Source organism: Agelaius phoeniceus, chromosome 3, assembly GCF_051311805.1.
Source record: "Agelaius phoeniceus isolate bAgePho1 chromosome 3, bAgePho1.hap1, whole genome shotgun sequence".
Lineage (NCBI taxonomy): Eukaryota > Metazoa > Chordata > Aves > Passeriformes > Icteridae > Agelaius > Agelaius phoeniceus.
Window position 1 is genome coordinate 99,186,854 of NC_135267.1, and position 15,256 is coordinate 99,202,109.

General features: G+C 38.7%; 1 protein-coding gene across 5 annotated transcripts in view; it reads left to right on the forward strand.

Moving 5' to 3' along the window:
- Positions 1-15,256, forward strand: part of PCSK2 (proprotein convertase subtilisin/kexin type 2) — a 103,217-nt gene that overhangs the window by 37,605 nt on the left and 50,356 nt on the right. For 4 of the 5 annotated variants that reach the window (XM_077175967.1, XM_077175964.1, XM_054630206.2 and 1 more), the window contains 2 exons: positions 12,350-12,463; positions 13,888-13,996. The exons of the other annotated variant lie outside the window; for it this stretch is intronic. In XM_077175967.1, coding sequence (XP_077032082.1) covers positions 12,350-12,463; positions 13,888-13,996 — 223 coding nt within the window. The remainder of the gene's footprint in view (positions 1-12,349; positions 12,464-13,887; positions 13,997-15,256) is intronic. 5 annotated transcript variants of the gene reach the window in all.

Sequence of the window (15,256 nt, forward strand, 5' to 3'; positions counted from 1 at the left end):
TACTTGTCATTTTCCCACACCTTTCCTCTTATTACAGAAAGTGTTCTCTAGAAATGATTCTGTTTTGATGTGTGGCAGATGGCCTGTCCCTGGCAGCTATACTCTACTAACTGAGTGCTGTACAGCAGTGATACATAAACCTCTGCTGATTTTATTAATGTGGTTGGTGATGGGGATCCATAAACCTCTGAATCTAGCCACTGAAATAGTGCAATTGCAACCTGCACAGCTCAATCATCAGTAGTTTCCTACTTGGCTGGTAAAGGCAGGGATGGGAGCAAGCTCCCATGTCTTTTCTCTCATGTGTATTATGGTAATTAAGTAGCTGTGAGCAACTGCTCTGCTTTTGGTTGCATGAGCAGATGTGTGAATGTCAGCAGCAGCATAATTGCAATTTTCCCTCTGTCAAAAGACTGACTGGCTTCTGTTTTGTGTCTGGCTTCTAGTTATGAAATTTCCTCAGAGAAGACATTGTGCAGCCCATGTGCTATCTACTAGACAGCTCTTTAGGAAAATCAGTGGTTTGCAGTTTTTTATCCTGTTTCCGCTGCAATAGCAGCAGACCTTTGAAGGTGTTACAGATGGTCAAGAAAGGCTCACTAGTATATCACTACCACTCATGTGAACATTGAAGTTTTAAGTATTACAGGTTTTAAATACTAGAATAAGCTTAGACTTCTTTGGCAATTGTTGCTGTATCACTCCAGGCAGGCAGCTTTGTAAAAATAGCCTTTGTTCTTTATTAAAGCTAAATGGATCTTCTGCAGTTGTCATTACCACCTGGTTGGAAAGTGTTGACAGCAGTGAGCTGTAATCCCTCCTAGCAACCTGTCAGCATGGTACAGTGAGGACCCAAATCAGGGCAAGGACCTCAGGAGCAGCTGGAGGAGGGGTGTGTGGCTGTCCTGTCTGTGCAGACGTGCTCCCTTTCATGGTAGCCAAAACAGCTCTTCTCAAAAAAGCTGCATCATTTGATCGCAGAGCAGGAAAAGCAGGGAAAAGAAAAATTATATTGAGCAGTGACAGTGCAGAAGAGGTTACAAAAGAGAATAATTGCATTCTTCAGGGCACTCTGAGGGTTGCAGTCAGGAAAACACAATCAGAAGGCACTTATGTGCTTTTTGAAACCAGTTTTGAGAAAGCCTGGATTCTGCATGGTGGAGCCAACTTTTACTTCACTGTCACCTCCTGTCTCCAGGTTTGAGGACTGACAGCTAGTTTTAAATAATTCTTTTAATTCAGACTTTCTTAAATTAATTTAGATCAGATTGATTTTCAGCTTAGTTCATGCACTGCATGTAGGACAGCATCACTGACACTAGTCTGCCTGCCTTCTCTCCCAGGGCTGTGATTCCATTTTTATTCTGGAAGCTACTCTTCAGCTGTGATCCTGGTAACAATTTTGCTACCTCTGGATCCAGTGGGGACAAGCTGCTCAGAAGGAGCAGAGGAAGCTGAAGTAAACTTTTATTCTAAGCTCCAGGCATAAGGGAAGTCCCCTACAGATCCTGCTATGGTAACCATGACTGAATGCTGTCATTTGATTTAGGGGTCAGCTATATAAAAGTGTCTGGGTTTTTGACTCAGAAGTGGTTTAGAAATGGAATACAGATGAAGAGCAAAACAAATGACATAAAGGACAGGGCAACAGGCAGCTCTTCTGTGAGTGAGACATTAGGGAGGATTTCCTGTAACATGGAAACAAGGGTAATGTGTGCCAGTAATTGTGTGAGAGAAAATGCATATTAAAATTTTCCAAGCAGATGGTCCAAGGTGAGTGATAAGCTATTTAGATAAAATTTAAGTGGGAAGGAAGCTGTGGAGAATGAAGTGGAAGTATGATGAGTTATAGCAAAGGTCAGAAGCTGGCTTGCAGAATTGCAGAATCACTTTGGTGACCAAGGGGTGTATTTTCAGCATATGCTGAAGACTTAGTTTTAAGACTTCATCCTGCTGACTCAGTTTCCCTAAACTACTTCCACAGGTGTATTGCAAAGCCCTTCTAATCTGTCCATATGGAATATATTGAAACAAAGTCTTATAAAGCAAATTTGCATCTTTACAAAGGAAATACATGAAGTTAGAGGTGAAGCTGCTTCAAGTGGTGCTTTATGACTCCAAATATGTCTGGGCATTAGCACAAATATTCACACATTTACAAGAAGTCTCTTCTGTGGTAGGGTGAGTCAAAGGAACTTTTCTACAAAAAGAATAACTTCACCTTTTGGGTGAGTTTTCCCATAAAAACTAAATTCAGCTGATTTTTCTCCAAGTGGTATTTTCTCACAGTCCCACATATCTGAAGATTTGCTTTGTGAAATAAATTAACTTAAAATCAACGGTTAGAGAAATCTTTAGCCTATGAGCACTCCTCTTTTCTTGAGATCTATCAGATCTATTCATCGCTTGTGTGGAAGTAGCTACTGTACTAAGGGAATCACTAAAAAGGTGGTTATATAAAGGTGGATTGTGTAGAATATATCTCCTTATAGGACCAGTGAGTTGTGGAGTAGGAGGGAAGTCCATTGCTAGATGACTGCCCTGGGGTATAAGAAATGGTCCAAAGTTACAAGTGATGACAGAGCGAATAATTAAATTAGAAGATTCAGCATCATATGAGCATCTGTCTTCTTTGCACAGACACAGCCAAAAGGTTTGCAATCTTAAATGTGATCTGGGCCTGATTTCCATTTAAACTAAAACCCTTCTTATACTACAGAGAGAGTGCAAAGAAAACTTAGACCTAATCTGGTTATCACCTCAAAGATTGGTGGTGTTCTTTGTAATAAGTAAAAATCACTCTAAAAAGACTTTCACTGTTGAGGAAGAAGAAGAAGAAGGCAAGTTTAGTTTTTTCCAATCATAATGTTATAGGAAAGTCATATCTGCAGTACTTGGCAAAGGAATATAAGATAAAGTTTCTGCAAGTCACAGTTCTCCTAATATTGCAGCTAGGTAGGATCTGCAGTTGATAATGACCTATATTCAAAAGGCCCAATTTTATTTTCTGTCACCAGGCATGCTGTTTATACCCACATAAGGGGTGATTATTCTGATTGATTTGGAAAGGCTGATCATTTCTTTGACCCATATAACTGGTGACACAGCAAAGTGCAAAATATACCCAGAAGCTGCCGATAAAGTGTCCCTGTGGTTTGCAGTCTCTGCATATCTACTGGAAAGACTAATGTATAGTTATAGCCCAACTCCAGGGAATTTCTTTCTTACAGAGATCTTTGATTTTGTAACTGAAGTGACTATCATGCTATCTTGCAAGAAGACGTGGAAGAAAATATAATTTACTTTGTCTTTTTTTGGTATTATGTAGAATAAGAAGAAGTTTTTCATTCCTTTGGAAACTTCTTAAGATTTCAGAAATGCTCTTGCTCTCATGCTGGCTTGTCTAAGAAGTGGAAAAAAAATTTGAAACACATTGCTGAGAATAGCCAGCACCTGTGATAGTGTAGATCCTGATATGCTTTTCCTGTCCAACTGAAGAGAAAGTAGAGGTATGAACCAGTTTGCTTGTACTTGAGGCAGTGCACAGAATATCAAGATATGCAGGGCTTTTTCCTCTGTCTCAGTGTTTTCCCTTAATAAATTCTACCCCAGGGCAAAGAAAAAATCTGTCAAAGAGGGCATGATCCTATGAAAATTTCTGTTTTACCAAATTGGCATTTTCCATTGTAGACTGTCCACACTCAGCATTGATTTTACATTGCAGCTTGACCAGCTCACTTGCATTTCAAAGTAGAAGCTGGAGGAGCTATTGATTGCTTAGCTGAGCAGGTTGAATATGATCTGCAGTCTCCTCTTACGCATTGATTCCTTGTCTCTTTACTCTCTGTATCCTGAATGTCTCTGAACTGTGAGAGGGCTGCTAAATGGACAAAAATATTGATTTCCTTTCCTCTTATTTTATTTTCAAAAGCTCCTTATTTACCAAGAACGGAACTAATATCAGGAAAAGAAAAGATAACAAAAAAAGGCAGAAGGATGGAAGTTTTTGTGTATTTTTTAAAAAACAAAGGAACTTGGTTGAAACTGGAGTCCTGTAAGTTGTGTTTTCATCAAGAAAGGTTATTTGCCTGTATGAAACCTTTGAACTCAGGCTGTTCAGCTTCATATTTTACTATTGTCTGATCGATAATGAACTTCTGGGGTGGTTTCCTAAACGGCTGTACCTCTAATGTTAGGATTATCTGTGATTTTTGCAGAGAAGTTAATGAGCAGTCCCAGCTATGCCAGGTTTTAATGCAGAATGCAATCAGTAAGTCTTTTGTTAGAGTTTTTTGTACAGTGTTTTGTTCCTATTTTGTTCACCCACAAGTGTGACACATTGCGATACCAAGTTTAGAGGGACAGAGGAAAAATTCAGGGAACATAAGCCGGAGTCAAATAAAAATTAGGAGACATGCCAAGAGAGGGATCACTTCGGGGACAGCATTAGTGTCCAGACATTTATGTATCTGCTGATGATCTGTGTAAGCTTAAGACATGTTTGGGATGGCAAATGGGGCTGGTTACAGAAAGGGTAAAACTAGAACGGGTCCAGAACAATCAAGTGTGATAATAAAAATACACAGGAGGTCCTTGATATCTAGTGACATGGGTTCAACTAGTAACAAAAAAGTAAAAGCAAGGTAGAGAGATGCCTAAAAATAATGAAAAAGAGCTATTTTACAGGGAATGTTACTTCTATAAATCAAAGCAATTCTCATGTTGTCTGTGCTCATCATTGTGAAAATAACCATTTAAAAATAAAGAGTGATACAAGTATTTTATGGAAGGAGATGCACTTTTCCTTTAATGAAATATTTGAAATGAAAAAAAAAAAAGTTCATGTGTGTGGTGGTGTTCACAGGGGTCCCAGGATGAGGCGAGAGACGAGAATCTGACTCCATGTTTCAGAAGGCTGATTTATTATTTTATAATATATATTATATTATATAATATAAACTATACTAAAAGAATAGAAGAAAGGATTTCATCGAAGGCTTGAAAAGAAAAGGAAAAGAATGATAACAAAAGCTCATGACTCTCAGAGAGTACAAGACAGCTGGACTGCTATTGGCCATTAATTAAAAACAACCACGACACAATCAGAGGCACCTGTTGCATTCCACGGCAGCAGATAATTATTGTTTATATTTTGTTCCTGAGGCGTCTCAGCTTCTCAGGAGAAAAAATCCTAATGAAAGGATTTTTCATAAAACGTATCTGTGTATATGTGTCCTTTGCTTAGACGTGGTAGGGAAAGAAAGTTCTGTTGATAAACCACCAGATTTCTAAGGATTTGTTCTCTAGCACAGGATTTATGCTGGATCAGCTGTTACATTTGTGCTATAGGGTAAGTCCCTGTACAAAACACTCGCCAGGGTGCAGCTGGGGAGAAACTTGGAGAAATTGTTATGAATATATCCTCCAGAAACATCTACGTTTAGCAACAGTGTCTTGTTGCTAGGTATGGAGAGATCCATGAGAGCCTTTGAAAGTCATTAGTTTGCTTGAGAGGAGCAGTTCTCATTTTATTAATAAGGACTGGATGGTCAGTGACACTCACAAACCCTCTAATATCCCTGCTTGTGCTTTCTGGGCCACAAAACAGGCTCAGAAACTTTGAAACTGAGCAGATGGATGCAACTCTGTCACAACAAGTGGCATCAATTTAACGCATTGCTGTATGTGATGGGTTTACCCTGGTCACATGCCAGGTGCATGCCAAAGCCTTTCACTCCTCTCCAGAGCTGGACAGGGAAGAGAAAATATAACATAGGAAGGTTCATGTGTTGAGATATGGACTGGGAGAGATCACTCATCAAACATCATGGACAATACAGGCTGTAGGTAGAGATATGAATTGAATTTATTACACTAACCAAATCAGAGCAGGATTATGAACCCTTAAGAACACCTTCCCCTCACCCCTCCCTCCTTCCCATCTCTACCTCCTACTCCAGCAGTGCAAGGAGACAGGGAATGGGGTTATGGTCAGTTTCACTGACCATAACCCCATTCCTGTGAATCACCTGTGGTTTCTTTGGTTGCTCAGGGAGGAATTGTTTCTCCATGCCACTGTGAGGGCTTTCCCACAGGAGACAGTTCTCCACAAACTTCCAGCCTGAGTCCATCTCATGAGCAGCTGCTGAAAACTGCTGCAGTGTGAGTCCATCCCATGGGCAGCAGTCCTCCCTAAACCACTGCAGAGTGGGGTCACTCTTGCATGGGGTGCAGTCCCTCAAGGACAGGCTGCTCTAGCGTGTCTCTCCTCTCTCCATGGGCCTCTCACAGGGTCACAGCCTCTTCTCAGGCACCCCCAGCTCCTCCACAGGCTGCAGGTGGATTTCTGCATCCCTGTGGATCTCCATGGGCTGCAGGGCCCAGCTGCCTCACCATGGTCTGAACCACAGGTTGTAGAGGAATCCCCCCAGCTCTGGTGCCTGGGGTACCTCCTGCCCTGGCTTCTCCACTGACCTTGGTGTTTGCAGAGTTATTCTTCCCATATGTTCTCACCCCACTCTTCTCTGGCAATTACAACTGCACAATAACTTTTTTTTTCTTTCTTCTTAATTGTATTACCACAATTTCTGGTTGTCCCAGGCTTGCCAGTGGCAAGTCTTTCTTTGGAGCTGCCAGGGCTTGTCTCTGACATGGTGGAAGCTTCTAGCAGCTTCTCACAGAAGCCACCCCTGCAGCCACACTGCTGGCCGTTCAAACCCAATACACTGTCTGAATAGTGTTTAGCAGCCTCTTCACCCCTGGTTATCACTTCATTTATAGAAATGAGCTGTCCCCATCGCCATTTAAAAGTGATTCAGTTTTGTTTTGTTCATCTGACTTGCTGCAGTTCAAGTAGATCTTTTCTTTTTACTATTGAGGAACTTCAGTGTTACTACTTCTGTTTTGTAGTGGGGAGTCACACAAAAATGGATTACTTAGTAGCTTTAACAAAAATGTAGAATGTGAGATGGGTGATCTTCTCTGACATTGTATTTCTCTAATATATACACCTCTCATGATACAGATGGAATCAATAGTAAAATTAAACATCTTTGTCTAAGAATTTAGAAATCAGAGGTGAAAAATGTGCACTCTGTAACTTAGCATTGGCTTTAGCAGCAAAGGGATGCCATTTATGGATAATACCCCTAAAAGCTTGTGAATGCTTTCTCGTAACTTTCTAAAGGGTTTGTCACCGAAATTGCAGGAAAAAGCAAAAACTGTCTAACAACATTTTTAACGTTAGAGAGTCAAGGTGTTACCTTATTATCTGGCCAAGATGTATCACAGAAATCATCCACGCATAGCCTGATTCTGCAGAGAGAATCATTCCATGACACATGACATATACTAGATTTTTCAGATTTTTCATACAGTCAAAACTCATGGAAACAAATTGGGTCAGTGTTCGTTGGTCTGAAGTTGTGTAATTCTTAGTACTTGGTGTCCTATTGTATCCATATTTCTTTGCTTCTGATGTTAAGTACATCTTCATTCTTTGATTTTCATACCAGTCTTTTCTGGAGGAGATGTCTCCAACTCTGCCAGAGGTAGAGTCTGGGGTAGATGTTCATAGATGGCCACTGGTGGCTCTTTATCTTTTGGGCTATTCCCAGTCTGTTGAGATGTCAAATTCATCAGACCTCATCTAGAGGAACAATGCCCTGGAAAGAAGCTTAAAATTCTTTTTCCCCAGGCAAAGGCAAACAAAACCCCTTGACTAAAGTTATACAAAAATTTTTAAACTGGTATGTTTTCCAACAGGTTGGATGTGCTGATCACTGGCTCAATTGAACTTTTCTGTTTCTCTCTTTTGTTGCCACCATGTTTCTTGGGATATGAGACATTAGTGCTGCCAACAGTCAGTACAGCGTTCCACTATCTGGAGGTGGTTTGTTTGGTGATGCCTTTGTGCATCTGGACACACTGTCCCAAACCACCTTCAAGGGATGTTGATCTTTAGTACAGTTTATAGGGCCTGACTCTGACCACCAGCCTGACTTCTTCAAAAATACAGGCTATCAGTTTGCTTACTTCACCTTCAGGAACAGACCTGTATTAACCCTGAGGCTTCAGAGAAAAAAGAACCATTACTTCCTTTGATTCATCAGCTCACTGCTATGTGCTTGTTGGTTTTTAAATCCCCCAACATGCCTATTTGATGTCATCAGTTGGGACCGCCTTCTTCCTCTGGAATTTGATTCAAATTCTCCTGTTTTGAAGTTCTTGTTATTAGAGGTTCAAGTTGTGGGTACTGTTCCACTTTTGTACACCCACTGGTATGATTTAGCAAATCTGTCATTTATACTCAATATAACAGAGTCATTTAACTGCAGGTTCTCATTGGTGCAATTAACCCTGTTCCTTTAAAATGAAGAGCTGATTGTCTTGGCATTCATGGGAGCGGAGAGCATAGTGCAGTGCTGCAGTTCCTTGCCCTTCCAGAGCAGTACTGCAGTCAATTGATTATTTTGTTAATTGGTTTTGCATCCAGTATCCTGCTGGTTTATTATCATCTAAGTGACTGTATGCACCATGCAGAAGTATAATGAAAATCAATACTTGAAACCTTTTTTTCCTTGTAAAGAAAGCCATCCATGGGCTTTGATACATGACCTTCATTCTGGTTACAACACAGCTAATAAATTTTTCATAATTTACTTTTATGCTAATAAAGTAGATGCTTAGGTTCTGATCTGTACTTAAACTTGCATCCTAATGAAAAAGCAAGAAATTACTTAGGAATGAAATAAACAGAAGGCTGTTATTGTAGATAAATAAGCCTGATTTTGAGATGGTAAAATTCATGCTATTTTTGTAAGAAAATCTTTTTGTTTCACTAGGTTCTAATAAATATCATACTTCACAGGCTTGAATCATTTAGTGACTGTTATCAAAAGCCTGAGTCCTATAAATGCTGCTTTTTCTGCTTCACTTAGAGAAATAAGGATTTAAAAGCTGGTTTGAGGCTGCAATGTACGTGGGAATGAGGACTGGGTTCCAAGTCTGAATGTCACACAAGCCGATGGGATTATGGATGTTACAAGATGAGAATGTTTTCCAGTACTTTTCTACTGTTGGACATGCAGACATGTTCTTTCATGTGATTATGAAACCTTGATGTGGTACTTAATGCCTTTGTATTACTGGGGACGCCTACTATTGTTTCAGAAGTAGAATCAGATGCAGTCCCTCTCCTGATCTAGACTACATATAAAAGCAGAAATTTCCTTCTTGGGAAAAAAAGTGCATTTTTCTAACATAGATATCCAGTTAGCAAGAAGACAAGGATTTTACTGAGTCAGCTGTTTGCAGCCCTAAATGGGCCGTTTTCCACACAGATCACAGGATTTGCATTATCATTTTCCAAATTTGTTCTTTAGGGATCTTTTTTTCTGTAATATATGGATGTTACCTGTTCTTGGGCTCATTGCTTTCTAAAGACATGTTTGTGAGGAAAAAGGCAAATTCTTACCTTGTGCTGGTTAAGATCATGCTGCGAGCCAGCTGACTAAGGCAATTTTTAGCTCATGGAAAAAGCTAACAAGACCTTTTCCAAAAATTTCAACTCTTTTTTTTTTTTTCCTCCACAAAAATGCCTGATCTTTTCCAGATTCAATTGTATGATTTACTGTTATTTGCAAATATGAGGAAACCCCCTTTGTTTTTGAGGTGAAAAGGAGGTCCCAGAATTTCTGAGAGTGTTCTTTCTGTGGATGGTGGCATCCTGTTTGCCCTTTCTCCAAGTGAAACATTTAGAAAACAGCCTGCAGAGTGGTTTCAGTTCAGTGAAAATTATGCCTCTTTGAGGGGTGTATTTCCTTGTCTCAGGAAATTATAATGTTATACAAAAAATACACTATGTTGTATTGTGAAGATGGAACAAATCAGACAAACGAGATGATACTGAAGAGGGAAAACAGCCTGTGCTATTTCTGCAAATTGCTCTCTCTCTTCCTCTCCGTTGTCTTAAAAGACAAGCCAGGGCTCCCCAGCATCGCTTTTTAATTGATAGAAATCCTTTTGTACTTAATCCTAATTCAGTGCCTTAATGCAGGCAGGTCCTGCAGAGCCAGCAAGCTTACATGGGAGCACAAACAACTGAAATCTTTTTCTCTGGCATCCCTCTGCATGAGGCTTGTCTTCTGTTCCTAATTATGTTCTCTGGTGACAGCTTGGGGTTTGCAGTGGCAAGCAGAGAGGCAAGGGAGAGGCTGGGAGGGGGGAGGCAGAGCGACATGTGTTGCTCTGTCTCCATGGCATCACTGAGCTTTGTCTTAGAGCTGTCAAACACTGTGCTTATACCTTTCTTTACTGTGTATAGCGACCTGGTGCCATGAGGTACACCTTGTATTGGTCCTGCTTAGTCACTGCCCTCTTACCAGGTTATTTCATATTAGGTTTTTTCTTTACTTTCAATCTGTTCCATTTTTAATGAACCTGCAAAAGTATTGGATGCACACATATAAGTGAAAGAACCAGTTCAGTATATTACCACTTGGTGTCTTTAGTTAAGGAGGTAAAATTCATACAAGAATTCATACAAGTATATTGGTAGAAACCTTTGACACTGCCTTTTCAGGCCATGCTGTGCCCTATCCTACTCTCTGTGAATTAGTATTAGGTTTTCGGGGTTATAGTGAAACAAGAGAGATGTGAGGAAAACAGCTTTTAGCCCCCATCAGTTAGATCCCAGTTTCACCTCTGTCACAGTCACCTCACTGAGCACTGTCTCTTATGCGCATGCTTTAATTAACTGAGATAGAAAGATGCCTCCAAGAATGACTCAACTGTCCTAAGATCTGATTGGACCTTTGGATGAATTTCTCCTGTGTTGATTTTGACTGACACTCTATATATAAAGTTGCTATGACACAGTAGTGTAACTCATATGTATGCATTTTTAATCTGAAATGCCAAAATCACACATGTAGAAGTTGTTCTCTGAGTTATTAGATTTATTTAATAACCATGGATTCTTTTCAAGAACACACCTAACTAAATGTTAGGGAGTCTTACTGCCTTCTTGTATTTAATGGTTTTAATAATTTTTCATTTTAATTCCTCTTTGATCAGATTTTTTTCTTTTTCTCTCTCTTTTTTTTTTTTTTTTACAATTAAATTTTAGTACTCTTCATGCTGTCTTGTTTTCAGGTGTTAGGCTGAAGAGTGCAAAATAAGTATGCCAAAGTTGACAGCACCTTTTGCAAGGTCTGTGAATATATTACTAATATTACAACTCCAGTTACAGCCACTGAGTGGTCTCCTTTAGGAAGGCTCTTTTAAATGTGTACAAATAAGATGGTTATGGTCTGACATTTGAAGTTCCTGCCTCCAAAGATATTTGCATGTTTAACTTTTCTTATATTCAACAGTGCTTCCTTAAATGTCTTGTGGATTTGCGGTGCATAAAGAAAAGGATATCTGAAAATCTGTAATGACTTGTGTTTTATAACCTGTGTTTTCATATCCTATACTTCAGCCAGTGTGGTCAGTTTAATGGCTTTTTTGCCATTAGTTTTCCTTGCCAGTATATTTATTTATCACTTATTTAGTGCAAGGATATTCCTTGAAAGTAGATAATTTTACAAGACATTTTTGAGAGCCTCAGAAGTATGACGAAAGCTCACAAGACCAGATTTTTTTCTCCCAGAAAATTTCTTTGGCATTGTCCTGTCCTGGTGTAAAAAGGGGAGTCGGGGGGATTCTTTTTGATTGATTTTTTGGATGACAATAAAATGACAAGGTTGCCAGCACGTGTACAGCCCCTATAGGAGTCCTTCACCTCATGTATAATGTTGAGGCATAAATAATCAGATTGTTCCTCCCTATCAGCCAGGAAAGGTTATCTAATGGTCTTTTAATGCCCTGGAGAAAAATCTGGAAAAGTAGAAGTGTGGTTGAGACCTGCTTCCTCACTTTGACAAACGTCTACAGCTTGGAGCTGTGACATATTTGGAATTTGTTAAATAATTTTAGCTTCTATTTTTGTGGCAATGGAAAATACAACTGTGACAAGAGGACTCATGATAATAGTGATGCCTGGAGAGGGGCTCATTCTTATGCTGATTGGTTGGTGTCTAAAACATGTTCAAGCTGAGTTTTTTTTCCAGATAGGTCACTCTGGGGGAGTCTCTTCCCCTCACAGCTGTTGCAGTAGTCCTGGAGCTTTCTACCTCTTTGTAAATTCTGACTGGAATCAGTCCCTGGTTTAGAAGTTGCAAATGAATGACACAAACACAAATAGTGTGTTTTCATAACCCTTATCACTCATGAAAACAAGTCTAAAATAAGCTTTTTACATGTGTCAGGAATGCTGAGGTAAAGATGTAAAAATTAACCCTTCCAGGTGAGGAAAGCTGTGCAACAGGAGGGATTCATCCGAAGGAAGCGAGGATATAGAGACATCAATGACATTGACATCAACATGAATGATCCTTTATTTACAAAGCAGTGGTACCTGGTAAGTTCTGAGAGAAAATCACAGTAATCATAACTAAATAATTGGCATTCAAGCCGTTCTATGCAGTTGCATTGTTTTCCAGCAGTTCTTTCCAAATGCAGGACTTGGGAATGGATCCAAGGCTCTGTTGTGTTGGTTTTAATTGTACCCCTTTTATGTTGGGAAGATCCAGCACATTTCAAGAGATAAATTTCATTTCAGTCAATGGAAAGATCCTTAGAAGGCTTGAAAGAGAACTGTATTGATGTCCTGTGGGCATTGCTGGTGTGCTGATGTGACCCCTAGAACTGCATATGAATCATGTCTTTGAGCTGTTGCCAGGTAAAATATTGTTATGGAATTATAACAAAAATTAAAATGTATTTGCTAGCAAAAGTTAAAGCTTTTCTTATGGAAATTTGAATAAAATTTGTCAAAAAAAGAACAGCTGAAAATGGGTGAATTTTGGCTTAAGCTAATGTCAAAGGAAATTAATATTTTGCTTAATTGTTTCAGTTTTTTTGTGTCAGTTTTTTTAGAGTGAGAAGTCTTTAGTCATGAAAGAAAAGTTATATTTTTACTTGGAATTGAAATGATTTTTTAATTTAAAAAGTTGATAAAGTAATTCTGGTCAGTTTTATTGTTGCAACATATTTATGATTAAATACTCAGTAAATGCAGTACTGCCTTGTTAACTTAAGAAGGGTATTTTTGCTTAAGAGTAATGTTTCTTCCTCTTATTTCATTTCTTATATTTCATTAATCCATCCAATATGGCTGCAGGTTTTTTTTTCTTCCTGAGGCAAAAGTTTTCAAATGAATTGGAGGCAGATTAGCATGGATGGGATTTTATCCTTGATGAGTCGATAAACTAAAGTGAGGATTACATCACTTATCTTCTGGTAGTTAATCAAAATGTTGCGGTGATAAAAATAACAAAAATTTAGGAAGCTATACAGTAGATCCCTGCTTTCAAGAAAAAGTATTTCCTGCTCATAAAAAAGTCCTGTGTAAAATCAGTTGTTCTAACTTTTTTCCTAGATTGATCCACTGGCTGACATGTTAAATGGAAAACTCCTTTTTTGGGGTCCAAAAGATTCTGTGTTTAACCAAATCTTATAAACTACAAAAAATTGAATTTTGCTAGTGTTGGATTTTTCAGGTTTTTTTTTTGTTGTTGGGAGGTTTTTTGGTTTTTTTTTTGTTTGGTTTGGGTTTTTGTTTTGTTTTGTTTTGTTGTTGTTGTTTTTGTTTGCTTGGTTTTTTTTTTTACAGCTGCATTATTTCAGTAGATTTGATTATGGACAGATGCATACTCCAAAAACATATGGAATATATTTTCTGTACCAAAGATGCGTGCAGAGGCATAAGAGAAGAACCAGTGGCTGTGGAAATATGTCAGTCAAGTAAAAAAACCTTTTTTTTTTTTTTCACTGATGTATTAGATTAACACTGGTCAAGCAGATGGGACTCCTGGACTTGACCTTAATGTAGCTGAAGCATGGGAGCTGGGATACACAGGGAAGGGAGTAACCATAGGAATTATGGATGATGGTAAGTGAAGACTGAGTACTAATTTAATCCTTTAGGTAGACTTTTTTCATTTAATTGAAGTTAAAAAAAAAGATTAAAAAGTAATAATCAACTACTTGTAGTGGTGAGACTTCCAGCCTCTATAAATACTTTGAGATCTTCAGTGAAAATATGATACAAAGATAGGGGTACTGAGGAATGGATATCCAAGCATTAGAAATAGTTTGCAATTATTACTCAGATATCTTCCAGGGCACACTGTAATGGCTATTAAACCTAAGGAGAAACTCCCCTTGATTTCTGTAGGCACTGACTGGAGGAGGAAATTGCTGTACAAAAAATACCAAAGAAAATGTTTTTTGGATTACATTCTTTTCAGTCATCGTTGATAGCGGAAATAATTAAACACTTTCATACTGAATATCAATGAAGATCTGCATATTAGATATATTGCTAGTTTCAGACTAAGTTCAGGAAAGATGAAGATAAAAGGTACAGTTGAAGTTACAGTTCTTCTACTTATGGGTTCTTACTGAAGTAAAGGAATTCCATGCAGTCTCTCAACTCTCTTCTTTGGAATAAATTTTGAATGTTTTCCTTTAATGGGGCTGAATAAAATAAAAAATAAATAAAATGTCTGTATCAACATATGTTTTCTAGAGTCAGCCAGGATCTGTCCTTACCTATTTCTGTTCCTCACTTGCTTACTCCTATGGCAAGGTTTTTGTGGAAGTAAGAAAGTAGACTCAGACGTCTGGATATTAGGAAGAAATTCTTTGCTATGAGGGAGGTGAGATACTGTAACAGGTTGCCAGGGAGGTTGTAGCAGTGTTCAAGGCCAGGTTGGATTAAGTCTTGAGCAACCTGATTTATGTATTGGTGAAAGATTGATCTCATCTGAGAGATGACCTCTTGTGTCATAGTTTCACTGATCTCACAGAGGCAGGACCTGGCTTTCAGATTAGCAAGGCATGACTGTCAGGGGAATGATGGCAAACTATTTGAACTTTGCGTCAATAAAACTGATGGTCCATCAGATACAGCTTTCACAGAAGGGAGTAATTTGCCTTATAATTTGTTTCTAGGAACTCTAAAAAAGATGACCTGAATAACAGGATTCTTCATAGAGATTTTTATTGTCCATCTTCCATTTGGATCAGTAACAAGGGTCTCCTAAGGCAAATATAATGCTAAGGACCTTACAGAATGAGAAGTAATCTTTCCATCAGAAAAACTGTGATGATATGGCATTCTCCTTGCAAATGAAATAGATCATGTAAT